The sequence below is a fragment of the Drepanopeziza brunnea genome (genome assembly GCF_022702325.1).
Source record: "Drepanopeziza brunnea f. sp. 'multigermtubi' strain 214-2 chromosome Unknown ctg13, whole genome shotgun sequence".
NCBI lineage: Eukaryota > Fungi > Ascomycota > Leotiomycetes > Helotiales > Drepanopezizaceae > Drepanopeziza > Drepanopeziza brunnea.
The window spans coordinates 1,950,301-1,963,840 of NW_027094076.1; the positions used below are offsets into that span (position 1 = coordinate 1,950,301).

At 52.2% G+C, this 13,540-nt stretch overlaps 4 protein-coding genes across 4 annotated transcripts; 1 reads left to right on the forward strand and 3 right to left on the reverse strand.

Annotated features, from left to right (window-relative positions):
* Positions 1-261: 261 nt before the first annotated feature.
* Positions 262-2,534, reverse strand: L3040_007689 (uncharacterized protein; the record flags this gene model as incomplete). The annotated part of the gene is made up of 3 exons (XM_007291731.1): positions 262-466; positions 524-1,161; positions 1,209-2,534. The coding sequence occupies 3 exons, from the start codon at positions 2,532-2,534 to the stop codon at positions 262-264; spliced, it is 2,169 nt and encodes a 722-aa protein (XP_007291793.1).
* Positions 2,535-3,742: 1,208 nt separating this feature from the next.
* Positions 3,743-7,585, forward strand: L3040_007690 (uncharacterized protein; the record flags this gene model as incomplete). Its single annotated transcript, XM_007291730.2, has 2 exons — positions 3,743-3,751; positions 3,818-7,585. The coding sequence occupies 2 exons, from the start codon at positions 3,743-3,745 to the stop codon at positions 7,583-7,585; spliced, it is 3,777 nt and encodes a 1,258-aa protein (XP_007291792.2).
* Positions 7,586-7,916: 331 nt separating this feature from the next.
* Positions 7,917-9,704, reverse strand: L3040_007691 (uncharacterized protein; the record flags this gene model as incomplete). The annotated part of the gene is made up of 1 exon (XM_007291729.1): positions 7,917-9,704. The coding sequence occupies one exon, from the start codon at positions 9,702-9,704 to the stop codon at positions 7,917-7,919; it is 1,788 nt and encodes a 595-aa protein (XP_007291791.1).
* A 1,478-nt stretch (positions 9,705-11,182) lies between these two features.
* On the reverse strand, positions 11,183-13,136 carry L3040_007692 (uncharacterized protein; the record flags this gene model as incomplete). The annotated part of the gene is made up of 5 exons (XM_007291728.2): positions 11,183-11,233; positions 11,531-11,857; positions 11,906-12,066; positions 12,111-12,536; positions 12,590-13,136. The coding sequence occupies 5 exons, from the start codon at positions 13,134-13,136 to the stop codon at positions 11,183-11,185; spliced, it is 1,512 nt and encodes a 503-aa protein (XP_007291790.2).
* Positions 13,137-13,540: the final 404 nt, after the last annotated feature.

Below are 13,540 nucleotides of genomic sequence, written 5' to 3' on the forward strand. Positions count from 1 at the left end.
GGAGGTGGGAGCGACGATCGTAGGTCTTCTCTTTGGTGGTGGCTTTTTGAGGACAGGATGATTGCCAAAGAGCCGTCCCAGCTCAGGGGTACAACCAGCTTACAAGCGAAGCAGGTGCACTTCATTTCCAACTGCTCCTGGGTTTAACAGAGGCGTGTTCAGTAATCAGAGGCTCGTCCCGCATAGCTGCGCCGAAGACAAAATTCCGTGGTCGAAGGGAATCATTGCCATCCGCTCAACAATCCGTCCTCAAGGTTCATCTCACAGCTTAGCATTCAACCCCTCAATAGCCTTTGCAAACGCAGCGCCATTGGGCTTCCGGCCAAGATACTCCTCCAAAAGTTCCATCTCCGGCCGACTTCCGCCACGGTTAAGAATCACCTTTCTATATTTGCGGCCTTCTTCTCCGTCCATAGGGTTGCTCGCAAACTTCGTCTGGTATAGGTCACTTGAGTATACCGAAGAACTGTGAGAGGTTGATTGTCAGTATTGCACACCTTTGCAAGCCAAGAAGGACACTCACATAACATAGGTATAGTAGCCAGCATCGTATCCTCCAAACATGTGAGAGAATCGACTGTGTCCGAAACCCCAGCGATATCCTTCGGGGCCAAGCTCCGGGCCGTAAAGCCCTGTGATCTCCCTCCGGAGCCGGTTATATGTCTCGCCTGGATCCAGAGTCTTCGCCTCATCGCTGGACACAGAGTGAACCGCCATGTCGAAACTCGCGAACGAGAGTTGTCGTTGTGTCAGTGGGGCAAGGGTGACTTTGTTCGTCGCTGTAAGCTTCTTCAGCAGCTCCAGGGGTGCCTTCTCGGGTGGCTCCTGCTCCGTAGGATTCTCGCACTTCCAAGTCTTCATGTACTCTGGTGACAGGTGAGAATAGTGTCTTGATAATCTTTGAAGAATCACGGGATCCCAGCAGAAATTCTCGAGCATGCGGCTGGGTAACTCGACGAAATCTTTCGCAACTCTGGTGCCGGATGTCTCTGCGAAGCGAGTCCGGCCTACCAAAGCGTGGATGCCATGACCCAATTCATGGAACATGGTTACGATGACCTTATGTCTGACGAGTGTTGGTTTGGAGAGGGTGGGCTGCTGGACTGACATGACTAGAGTCGTGCTAGGGTAGTGTCGCTGGCCATCGACTTTCTCAAATCCCTACTTCGCATCAGCATCATTCTCGTGGAGCAGCTCCAATCTCTTACGTTCTGGAACGTGATGTTGCATGCATGGTCCCTCTTCCCCTCTCTTTTGAGCAAATCGAGATACAGATAGCCCAGAAATCCACCACCCGCCGCATCTTCATCCCAGACCGAGTATGCGCCGACATCTTTGTGCCAAGTCATATCTGATGCTTGTTGACCTTGCTTCTCCATCAGTGTCGTCCTGGACTCGTTAGTCAACTCGACGAACACTATACCAAAAAGCGTCTCAAAGTTCTCCAGCAGCCCTCGGACAGTGTCCTTTAGAGTGAAGTACTCGGCAATCTTGGACTGGTCTAAGTTCTCCCCTTTCTGCTCCATCAAATTCATGTAGAATAGCTGATCCCAAAGGTACAGACGATCGTCGAGCTCAGCTTCTGGGAACCCACGGGATACCAAATGCTCTCGTTTGAGTTTTCGTAAGTCTTCTCTGCTCGACTCTGAAGCTGGTGCCGTCTTCTCCCGCAGGTCATCAAGAAGGACCTTGACCGATTTGGCAGTCATCAGCCGGTTCTGGATCATGACGTCGGCATGGGATTTGAATCCCAACAGCTCTGCCTTCTCAGCTCTCAGCTCGACCATCTCCTTGAACAAAGCTACATTTTCCGGACACTTGTTCTCGTGCCCCATGAACATGCGCTTCCTCGTCTCCGACCTCACACAATTCTTGAAGCACAAATCTAGATCTACTGTCCCGAATGACAACTTAAACTTCCCTTCATTACTACCTTGGCCCCTTTCCAATGCTTCCAACGCATCTTTAGGGAATCCTTCCAGCTCCTCAGCAGTCAGCCACACCCCACCATTCTCCATACGGATTCTCTTACTACCCTCTGCCTCAATATCATCAATCCTCTTCGCCACAGCCTGAAACCTCTCCTTCACCTCCCCCTCCTTGAGCGCTGCACCGCTTCTCTCCAGCCCCGAAATCCTCCTATCCAAATAATGCGCGCACTCATCATCCAACACCTCCGCTTTCTCCCTCACCGCCTTAAACAGCGCATAGACCTCAGGCCGGGCAACCACTTCCAGGCTGTACTGAGACCACATCTTCACGCACTCAATCGATGCATCGCGCAGCTCAGATGAAGGGTGCACAGATCTAAAGAGTGCAGTGAGGGAGCTGGCTCTCGCGCGCTGGTTGCGGTCGTGGATCCACGGGCGCACGAAATTGGCAAATGTCGCGTCTCCAGGTGGAATGGCGACAAGTGCATCGAGTGTCGAACGGGAGCGGGCAATGGCGGCTTGGGCGATTTTTATCAGGTCGGATGGGGTTTGGGTGAAGGCTATGGGTAGTTGAGGGGGCTCTCGGAAGGTGGAGGTAGGCATTTTTTGATCTTTTGATTTTTTTTTGGTGTTTGGGGTGATGAAAATTGTCGGTCAGATGTGTGGTGTGGGAAATAATTAAGAATACGGATACGAAGGAGAATTTGAGGTTGGTAGGATTTTTTGGGGGGGTATGGATTGATAGATCTTGTGAGTTGGTAGGTTTAGCTCGCTATTTCAGGCGTTTGATGCGTGCGTTGCTGAGATGGCAATCAATGCATGTCGTTTAAATATGAGGCAGCGGTATCGCTCGCTTGCGGAGTATGCACTACTACTACTGATCCACTCGCCGCCCCTATTTTTATCTTCGCCTATGGCAGGCATGTCAGTTAATCAAATAATAGATACCTTCCATTCTTTCTGCGTAAACAACTCTAGCGTGCGGGCGAAAACTGGATATGAAAAAACTGCCTAGCAAAGTTGTCATTTGCAGATTTTAAGCGTGAATACGAAGTATGAATATCATTGAATTAAGCTAAGCCCTGCTTACCGGTGGACGGGCCCTTTTTTTTTTGTAAGGAAATGGAATGTCTAATAAGTTTTATAGCGTCTTGTTATTTTTTTGAAAGAAAACACCTCAAGTATAATCAAAAACTTTTACTGTCAACGTCACATCAAAATTGGCTTTTCTATAAGACATCCTAAAACAGTTTCTATATTTTTTTTTCTTATTTTCAAGATCAAGCCAGCGTAGTCAATAAAAGATCTCGCTTAATTATCCCCCCCACCCCCACCCGCCTTCTATTCCAAGTATACAAATATTCCCCCGCCTATTTCCATGAAATTCTCATCTCTCTAGTTTAGTCGATCAAAGTCGTACCTTTTATCCCCAGCTAGCTATTCTATTCTAGACTAATCCTGCAAGCTTTACTTACACCCATCAAGTCCTTGAGTTATACCGGTATGTCCGCATTGGCTGGCTCGCTAGGCTTGAGCGGAATACGGAGAGGAGATACAACATATCGGTTATATATTATTCCTTATCAGCGGGGTCTAACCCAGACTTTGCGAGTTGACAGCCTCAAATTCAAGCAATCATAGGTATCAATTGTCTGGAGATAAATATCGGAGCCCTTACAGAGACAAGGAGAGTCTGGCGGAGGAGAATTGTGCAGTTTTTTTTATGATTGTAATTGTTTTGTAAGGGAAGAGGATTGATGTGAAAAAACGATAGGGAATAATACCGGTACCCCACCGCTGTGTACTGCAGAATGCCTTCCGTACGAGCAAAGCCCAATCATCACGTGTAGATAAGAGACAACGCTCTAATTACGATATCGAGACAGACAAGAATTCAACTACGATGTGTCTTGACTTTGGACATCCACTCGGGCTTGACGATGAATGGAAGAGGCTTCGTGAAGAAGCTACTCCGGCAGCCACCCTCGACCTCTGCCAACGAACACGCCGACTCGACTGCGCCCGAGTCCGCGCGACTTCGACCCAGCGCATCGCAACATACCGTCTTCTCTGCAGGCGCTCCCATTACATGCCTTGCCCGGTCTCCAGATGGATCGCGGGTTGTTGTAGCTGGCGCGAAGATCTTTAAGGTCCTGAAGGTCGAGGGCGCAACGGTCACGGAGGAGCTTGATCTGCGGGCAATCATTGTTGCTTATGCGGCCAGCCACGATCCCTCGGCTGCGACGCCCGAGCAGCTCAACATTCGAGACGTCCAGTGGTCATATGGTGATCTGGACACATACATCATTACGGCGTGTGGGAATGGACGGATTACCGTGTACGATCTTAATCGGGTGCATGAAGGTCTCGAGGTGGCGCGCATACAGGAACATACCCGACAGGTTCATAAACTCGACATTAGCCCGTTCAGGAGCCATTGGCTGCTATCTGCAAGTCAAGATGGTACTGTCCGGAGTTTTGATCTAAAACAGATCCTCCAGGGACGGTCAGGTCCGATGGTCAAGCCATGGAAGGTTTTCAAATGTAATGCGGATGCCGTGCGCGATGTGAAATGGTCACCGACAGACGGAACGGAGTTCGCATGCTGTACCGATGCTGGTGTTATCCAGAAGTGGGATTTCCGGGATTATCAGAGAGCGACGGCTCCAGTGCTGAAACTAACAGCTCACACGAGCGCATGTTCTTCAATATCTTGGCATCCTGACGGTGAGACTCTGATCAGTGGTGGTGTCGACCAGCTGTGTCATGTATGGGACCTGTCGAAGAAGGCTGAGAGGAACCAGAAGCCGAAATTCACTTTCGCCACGCCTGCGCCAATCTCCCGCGTCACCTGGCGGCCGGCCTGCTGGTCTGCTACTGCTCAGGGCAGAAGAGCGGCACAGGTGACGATTGCATATGATGACTTTAACTCGGGGCGGTTCCAGACGTCAAGCGTTCATGTTTGGGATCTTGCTAGAAGTACGTTACCGTTCAAGGAGATTGAGGAATGGGACAGCGCGCCAACTGGCCTCGTCTGGAATACTCGGGATCTTCTGTGGAGTGTAGATAAGGATGGCCATTTCATACAGACCGACGTTGCCTTTGTGCCGCAACTTATCGACCGCCGAGGTCTCTCAACATTTGCTTTCGCCCCAACGGGATTTCTTATGATGTTTATGGAAGAGCGACAAGCTCCACCCCGCCCTCGGCCTTCTATCGCATCGCCGGATTCATCTCCTGGATTCGATCATACAGGCAGTGGACCACTGTTGAGCGTCAGCCGAAGCGACTCCGAAGAAGACGTTGTAGGTAGCTTTTTAGGTCCCAGAAAGGGAAAAGGCCATCGGAGAAGGCACAGTGGACGAGGACAATCGTTGAGCGTAACTCCACCAACGAGTACAGGACTGGCGGACAGAAAAATCATGTCTCTGGAAGACGCTGTGAGGATTACTGGAGTATACGAACCGATCCAAGTCAAGGCCTATGGTCGTTTACCAGAACCCATCATGAAGGCCAGGCCCCCGATCTATCAGTTTATTAGCAATTGCTACTTGCAACTGCTAGACAAAAGCTTGTTCCCTGATCTGCACGCGCGGCCAATGGATTTCCGTGTGCCCAAGATCATCAAGTGCTATGCTGAGTATGCAGAGGGTGTTGGCCAGTTTCGCTTAGCTCAGTCTTGGCGGGTACTTGCCTTCCTCATGCACCGTCTTCTTACCGATCGAGCAGAATATCATCGACAAGAGAGACTGACAGCTAAGATGCAACTGTCTGGCGATCAGCAGGCAGAAACATTCCCAAGCGAGTCGATAGCACAAACAGACCGGGGAGACCGAGGACAGGACACACCCAGAAGATCACCACGGCAGCAGCTCCCTCAAGAGGGTCCCTTGCACAGGCACGGAATCTCTATCATCCATGAAGACCTCGAGAGTACCTCGAATGTCGCCACACCTTTGGCTCGTCCCGTGCGCGACCACAGTGTGGACCAGACGAGACCGACGAGGCATGTTTCAAGCAAAGTTGATGACGATGAGCTGAAGCTCCCCGAAGCTGCTCATCCCCCCATACCAAGCCCAATTCCTGCTGCTTCTACAAGAATATCGCCCAATCATTCGTCATCTAGCATGGAAGGCTACGACTTCTACGGCGCTGAACAACCCTTATCTGCAACTGACTACGTTGCTCCTCCTAGGAAGGTACCTCTGCGTCTGGATTACCATCAGCAGACGCAAGAACGCCCTAGAATTCAACCGCAGCGTCACGACTCGGAGGAAAGTTTTCAGATGTTTTCGACTTCCTGCGACTCTCACGCAAGTAAATTCCTGGGCTCATCAGACAGTGATGTGCAAAGCGTCAACAAGGGAGATGGTCGAGACCTCCGGGAGCGGATGTCGACTTGGGAAAATCGCCGTGATTCAAATCTGAGACATCACCCAAGTCTTGATTCCGATGTTGTCGCCGAAGGAAGTTCTCCAGGCCATCTCACTCCAGGATCGCAGGATATCAGACGAGGTACCAGAAGCGATCTTACATATAATCCAGCCGAGCCACCGTTATTTCGGCTACACGAAGCTTCAGCCCCAAAAGTTGACGAAACCACACCTGTCAAGAACCAGTATCAAGGCGAAGATGTTCCAATCAGTCCTATCATATCCAAGCCCCCATCTGCGAGACGTTCCGAGGACCCTAACATCATCGAGAGTGATTTCTACCCTTGGCTCGGAGACCCACTTTTCCTCATCGGGCCCATGGATCCCAACCACATAGTTCCAAGCTTCCTCGAATTCGAGCTCCAAACCGGTGTTCTAAACGCAGCAGCCATAGTCCTCCTCCTCCGTCCGCTCCTCGTCCCTGATGCCATCGACAGCATCCAAGCCGAGGCAATCATGCGACAATACCACCACCGACTTATGAGCATGAAACTCTTCCAAGAAGCAGCCATGCTCCGCAACCTGTGCGTGCCCCTCTACCCGTCCGTCTTCTCGCTCGCACAAGAGAACGTCACGCTGGGATTCTTCTGCACGGACTGCGACAAGCCGGTGGAAAACGACCCGTTGATCGCAGGCTCGATGTGGAAGTGTCCCCGCTGCAGGAAGTACATGGACCCATGCCCCATCTGCCTCTCTCGCGCGGCTCCCGCCGACGACGACTCCGAACGCGGGGAGGCTGTTTCCCAAGGCGCGTTCTCTGCCATCAGCAACTGGTGGTACTGTCCCGGCTGCGGCCACGGCGGACACGGTATCTGCATGAGCGCCTGGCACGCCGACGAGGGGACCGCGCGCTCTGGCGGCTGTTGTCCCGTAGAGGGATGCCTGCATCCCTGTCTGCCGGGCGAGTGGAGGGAGACTCGCGCGGCGGAGAAGCGAGCCGCCAAGGCGAAGGAGATGGATCTGGCCGTGAGGGAGAATGCCTGGCAGAGCAGGGGTGGTGCGGCGGGGAGCCGAGGGGCCGGCATGGTGATCCGGAGGGATGGGATCGAGGCTAAGCAGAGTGAGGCTGTGGAAGGCGTGAGGGTTGCCTTGGGGGCCTTGGGCTTGGAGAGGAAGAAGAGTGCTAGGCTGCTTGTGCCGAGGGAGGATGCCAATCCGGATAGGGAGCGGGAGCGAGAGCGAGAGCGAGAGCGAGAGAGGGGGGCGGATAGTGCTAAGTAAGGCGTGATGGGCGTATGCATATACACATATACGGGAATCGGATGTATGGCGTTGGTTATATGGGACGATACCCAATGCAGCAGCATAGCATAGCATAGCATAGCATAGCATGTATCTATGTATGGCGTTTTTGAATTTTTAGCGTATATATACTACAACAATGATATGAATGAATAGTTGGTTCACGCGCACAACCACGCTCTGCTCTGGAGCGTAAGGGGACATTTTTTCTCGCATTTCTCGTATATCTCATTCAATCGGATCAAGCATATAGCTACCTAGCTACTTAGCTACCTACACCATCATCCATCTCCTTCTCCGCCTCTCAGTCTCAGAATTTCCGCTTCTTTTTCACCGGCGCCTTCGCCTTCGCCTCCAACTCCTTCTTCAGCTCCTCCCTCCTCCGATCCGCCCTCTCGGTACTCGTCTCCCGCACCACGGGCTCCGGCGTCGGCGTCTTCGTCCTCACGTCCTTCAAGTCCTTCAGCAGCACCCTCCTCCCGCTCTCCTCCTGACTGTCGACCTCCAGCTTCGCCTCGGGGCTCTTGTCGGCCCGCCTACGCCCAGCACCAATAGTGCCCAGTTTGCGCTTCTTCGGCGTCGCAGCAGCACTGGCTTCAGCCGGTGGCTCTGGGGATGGCGAAGCGGCTTTCCTGTTGCGGCCTATCTGGCCTAGTTTTCCTCTCTTGGGTTTCGGTTCGGAGGAGGGGGGAGCTGGTGGTGGGGTGGTGGTGCTGTGGTCATGGTCATGGGGGAGGGTGTCGGCTGAGGATTCCGGTTCTGGTTCGGGGGATGGCTTAGGGGGAGGGGACGCGGCTGCTTTCCTGGCGCCTATTCTACCGAGGGGCACCTTTTTGGCGCGGTGAGGCACAGCTTCGGGGGCTGGAGCGGGAGATGGAGATGGGGAAGCGGTTTTTTGTTTCTCCCTGGGAGGGGAGGACTCGTCGGCTGTTGTTTCATCTTCGCCATTTGCTGGTGGGGATGGAGAGGGCGGGAGATCTGCCTTCTTTTTGCCTACCATGCCGAGTTTTCCCTTTGTAGGGTTAGGAGAGAGAAGTGGTTGAGAGCGAGGGAAGCTATCTGGAATCTTGGAGCGCTGGGATGAGGTAACTAGGCCGTCGTCCTCTGATTCCGTGGCTTCATCTTCTTCGGTTGATTCGCGTATACTCGAAGAAGTTGGCATTGATGCCAAAGCGAGGCCTGGGGCTGTTGACTGGACCTGGATGGCATCATCTTTGTTCTCATCTTCGGCTATTTTTGGAGGCAGAGTTGGCTTGGCTATGCGTTTCTTGGATTTGGCTCCATTGGTCGTGCATCTTCCTGTATTCAGATTGACGGTCATCCCCTTGATGCCTTCCCACCATTCATCGTCTTCCTCCTGAGTGGTGCTGTTTCCAATGGGGGCAACGTCCATTCGCTCCTTGAAGACCTCGCTTATCAATTGGGCTGCATCTTCCAGAGGCTCATGATTCAGCTCTCGCCGCCAAGATTCCACGTCAAAAGGAGCCAACGCCTTGACCTTCTCTTCCGCCTTCTGGCGTGAAACCTTCCGGCCTACTCCGCCTGCAGCCTGGGGCCATATCTGACCAAGTTCGGTATGCTGCTCCTCCAGCTTATCTAGCAGCTTCAAGATGATATGGTCCTTGTCTTTCAGCTCCTGTGTCAGACTCGCAACCTGCTGCATATTCGCATGACGTGTCTGTAATGATGGGATTGTAAACAGACTGGTCATTGAGGACTGCGGCGCTGCAGACAGTCGCATGGGCCACTCTAACGGCGCGATGTCACCCGGGAGATCTACCGAGACGTTCAGGATCAACGAGGGTCGGTCCGCATCGGCATTGACCGTCAGAGCTAATGCTGTGCCTTCTCCCCCTTCCAGCCCAAGCTTTATCTTCTCGAGCAAAATCTTGAATTGGCCATCGTCCCCAAGCACGATGCTTGTGTCCTCCTCCTTACTGCGTCGAGAAATCGCTGACCGGTCGAGGGCTTCGGTCCAGATATACGTGAGGTCGGTCAGATGGACGGCGAATGAGGAGGGGGTGAAGGACGTCGAGATAAGGAACGCCGGCAGTTCCGCGCTGGCATTCGCGCAGATCCGGAGGGGTCGCCAGTCCATGCTGCTCGCCTTCTGTATATTTGGTGGGCGAGGAGATGGCGTTGCGCGGCGAGGCTATCGATAACTGTGCGCGGAGTTGGATCCGGGGGCGGAAGAGGAGAAGGGCGCGGACCGCTACAGGTGCGACGTATCAGCGCATGTCAGCATGTTCTTGCATGCTGTGGCCGATGCGCTAAGTATGCGTTGGTGAGCGCCAGTGTGTTGTGGCATTGCATGTAGGTATGTTGTGGTCGATGAAGCAGGCAGCCGTGATGTTGCAGCCTCGCGCGCGAAGTGCAACGTTATGGTCACGTGAGTCAGTGGCTATCTCTTTGGTGGTAGACATTACTAGACCGGTGTCCCGTATGGTCTGTTACTTCGACCGGTTTTCATACTGCTGCTATTGATATATTCTATTCGTGGCAGCTGGGGACAATCATTTGATGTGGCCAGAGTCCAGGCCCGAAGCGAGAGAAGTCGGTTAATTCAGGGGTGGATGAAAACAAAGATTCAGAATAGCGATTTCGCTTCTTGCGATCTTCTAGCCCGAAACGCAGAATTCGTGAACAGGGCAATAGAATTTCCAATGATTCTATAGTGTGGACGGTGTGGAATGCCTTTGCGATGTAAATGCTGTTTAAAGAGCAAACTTCATGTCGATTTCTGTGTTGTGGGTCGTGAATTGAGTGGGGTCGACCTCGCTTGATCGCTCCTTCCCCTTACCGCCCCTTGCTCGTGATGCTTCAGACACGGAACTCCCGACTCACTCTTCGTTTCATCCAGAGTTCCCACCCCAAAGATATATTATTAGTACCGTGCCCATCCATCTACTCCCGTCTTTCCCTATCGTCCCCCTTGATCTCCCACCCAATCTCCTTCATCCACCACATCACCACCTTCTTCTACCGACATTTCGACCTCGTCGTTTTGTTCTCTCTCTCTCTCTCTCCTCACTCTTCCACCATCACATTACCACCGTCTACATATAGCCTCATCTCCCCCACCCCGAGCGTCTCACATCTTCAATCCTCTACAGCACATCCTAGAGCTCCTCCCAACCTCCCATCTCTTGCCCGTAGAGAGCAATCTGAGGCTCGGCATCTGGACAACGCCTGACTCCACAGACCAAGACACGGAGAGCAGGCGCACTGGTAAGGTCGAGACGCTGCAGGCTTTCCCGAGCCACTCCCCTGACCTGTCGGCATCGAAGAGGCATGGCATGTGGTGGGAGGCTAGAGGGTGGAAGGCATGTGGATAGAGCCGGTGAGGCTATGTTTTGGGAGAGGCAAGAGTGAATTGTGCTTGATATCTTTGGGGGAGGGGGGGGGCGTTGGGAAGCTGACCTCTGATGCTGAGGTATCAACGTCGCCACTGACTCCACCCGTGCTATCCTCATTCCGTAGACGGCTCATGCTACCACACCCGAGACCAGAGATCCAGACAGTGCGAAATCCGAGTCTGGTTAGCCATCCCGAATTCTTGTCCAAAAACTTCTCTGATCAGGGCATGGTTTGTGCCTCTCCTGCGCGCCCATTGCCATGGCCATGATACTAACACGGCAATATTTGCTTGTCATGCTATAGCTACACGTCAACTAGATCCCGATCGTCTTTCATTACTGTTGCTTTTCGCCCTCTAGTCTTTGTATCAACGATCGTTTGAATATCTCGTTTGCATTTACTCATTACATCTCGTCTGCATCTGCTTATTATAGCTGCATTACACCAGGTCGCGCTTGCAGTTTATAGCATTCAGTTAAAGCCCTTCGATTCATCGACGCACTTAACATCCAACAATGATTCATCCACATTAAGACAGTAAGCATCATTACTTCCTTTACCGCTCACGACGTCAATATTCGAAGCAGCAATGTTGCTGCACGCGTCTTTGCTTGAGCAAGCAAAGGCCGCGATCTGTGGCTGATATTTGCTCGTTGTTGTGCCCTTGAAATTCTTGAAGACGATATTGGTGATCTTCAGCGGCGATGGGTTCTTGAGGCAGATTGACAGGTCCTTCTGGCCGTAGCACTGTGTCAACTCAATGGCATAGTCCACCTGGTCGACTATCATGGTGTCGAAAGTGATGTTGTTCACTCTGCCATCACCTCCGCCTCCCTGCAAATCCCCACTGAGCGCCGATGGGGAGTTGGGCCAGACCTTGATTCGAGCACCATTCTGTACTCCATTAGTGGGTGCAGGAAGCTATGAGCATCGTGTACTTACCGTCGCGTCGCGCATCGACGTGTTGTAGACATACACATTCTCCACTACGTCGTACTCTCCCACATATTGTCCAAGCGATCCCACACTCATTCCGTGCGAGCCTATGCAGTTCATGTTCTGCACTAATATGTTGGTGCAGTTTGGCTTGAATGATACACAATCTGAGAGGTTAGTACAGCCTCGCCCGCAGTGGGAATAGTCTTACCATCTCCGTTGTTGACATGCGAGTTCTGGATGGTGATATCCGAACTTCGATACGTGTCCCACCCGTCCGTGTTCTTGGCTTTGTTCTCATTTTTGCTGCCTCCCGCGATGTCTATGTTATCAAAGACCACGTTCTTCGAATTCGCCACGAAGAAGTAGTACTGGGGGGAGTATCTCAGCACCAGGTCGCTAATAATGGAGTCTTTAAGTCCGTCAATGCCGAAAAGCACCGGTCGGAGCGTGTAGATGTCTTCGGCGTACGCATCATACCATACTTGGCCGTTTCCGTCCAGAGTTCCACCGCCGTAGATGTTGACAGAGCTGCCTCCGAGTTTGAAGAAGGATGTCACGTTCTGGAAGATGAACCGGAACGAGTTTTCCTGCCAGTACTTGGTGTCTTTGGTGAACTGGATGGAGGATTGAATGTCTGCATTGTTTGTTTAGCCGAGGGAGGGAGTTGATGGCATCGTGCGCTCTTACCGATATCAATGTCGTTCAAGAAGGTCAAGTCCAAGGCGGTACCAATGGTGTACTTGGTTCCCTCTTGGAACACAACATGCCCGCCATTGTTGCAGTCATGCAATGCGCTCATGACGTAAGTCGAATCGTCTGTCATACCGTCGTTGTGTGACTCTACATAGCAGACCTTCTCTCGGACTGGAAATGATGGGGGCGTCGCAAAAGGTGACATAGGATCGTAAGAGATCTCTGGCCTAGGAGAAACATTCCCAGAACCTTGGTTTCCCTTAGAGCCCTCGGAGCTCTTAGAGCCCTCAGAGCTCTTCGAGCCATCAGAGGTCTTATAGAGTTTAGGGACATCAGAGCTCTTAGAGCCCTCGGAGCTCTTAGAGACTTTAGGGACGTCAGAGCTCTTAGAGCCCCCAGAGCTCTTCGAGCCCTTGGAGCTCTTGTGGCTCTTCGAGCTCTTGTGGTTCTTCGAGCTCTTGTGGTTCTTGGATGACTTCGAAGAAGGAGTAGCGATGCACAGTGTGACGAACACAATAAGTAGGAGTAGCTGTAAACGCATCTTGAAAAAAATTTGGGGCCCAAAAAGTATTGAGAATTGAGAAGAGTGAAGGAGAAGAAGAAGAAGCTGATTTACCAAAAATTATTCACAGGGAAATCGCCTGAGCTTTATCCCGATTTTCACATCATCTCCAGATGCAATTATTACTCCGTCATGTCGCACCCTGGTCTTTGGTTTTTCCGGGCTGTCACAGGTATAGTCGTGGAGAGAGGCTACAAACGGTCGTTGGGACGAACCATCCGTATTTGTTGGAATATAGGCTTTCGCCCCTACCCCTACCCTAGGATCAGACAGGCTGCTTGGCTGCTCCCACAGTAGACGGAGAGCTCCCGGCGCTCACCCAGGCACTGACTGCACTAGAACCCAACACCTTCCGACTATTTTATCCGATCACTACGGTACTG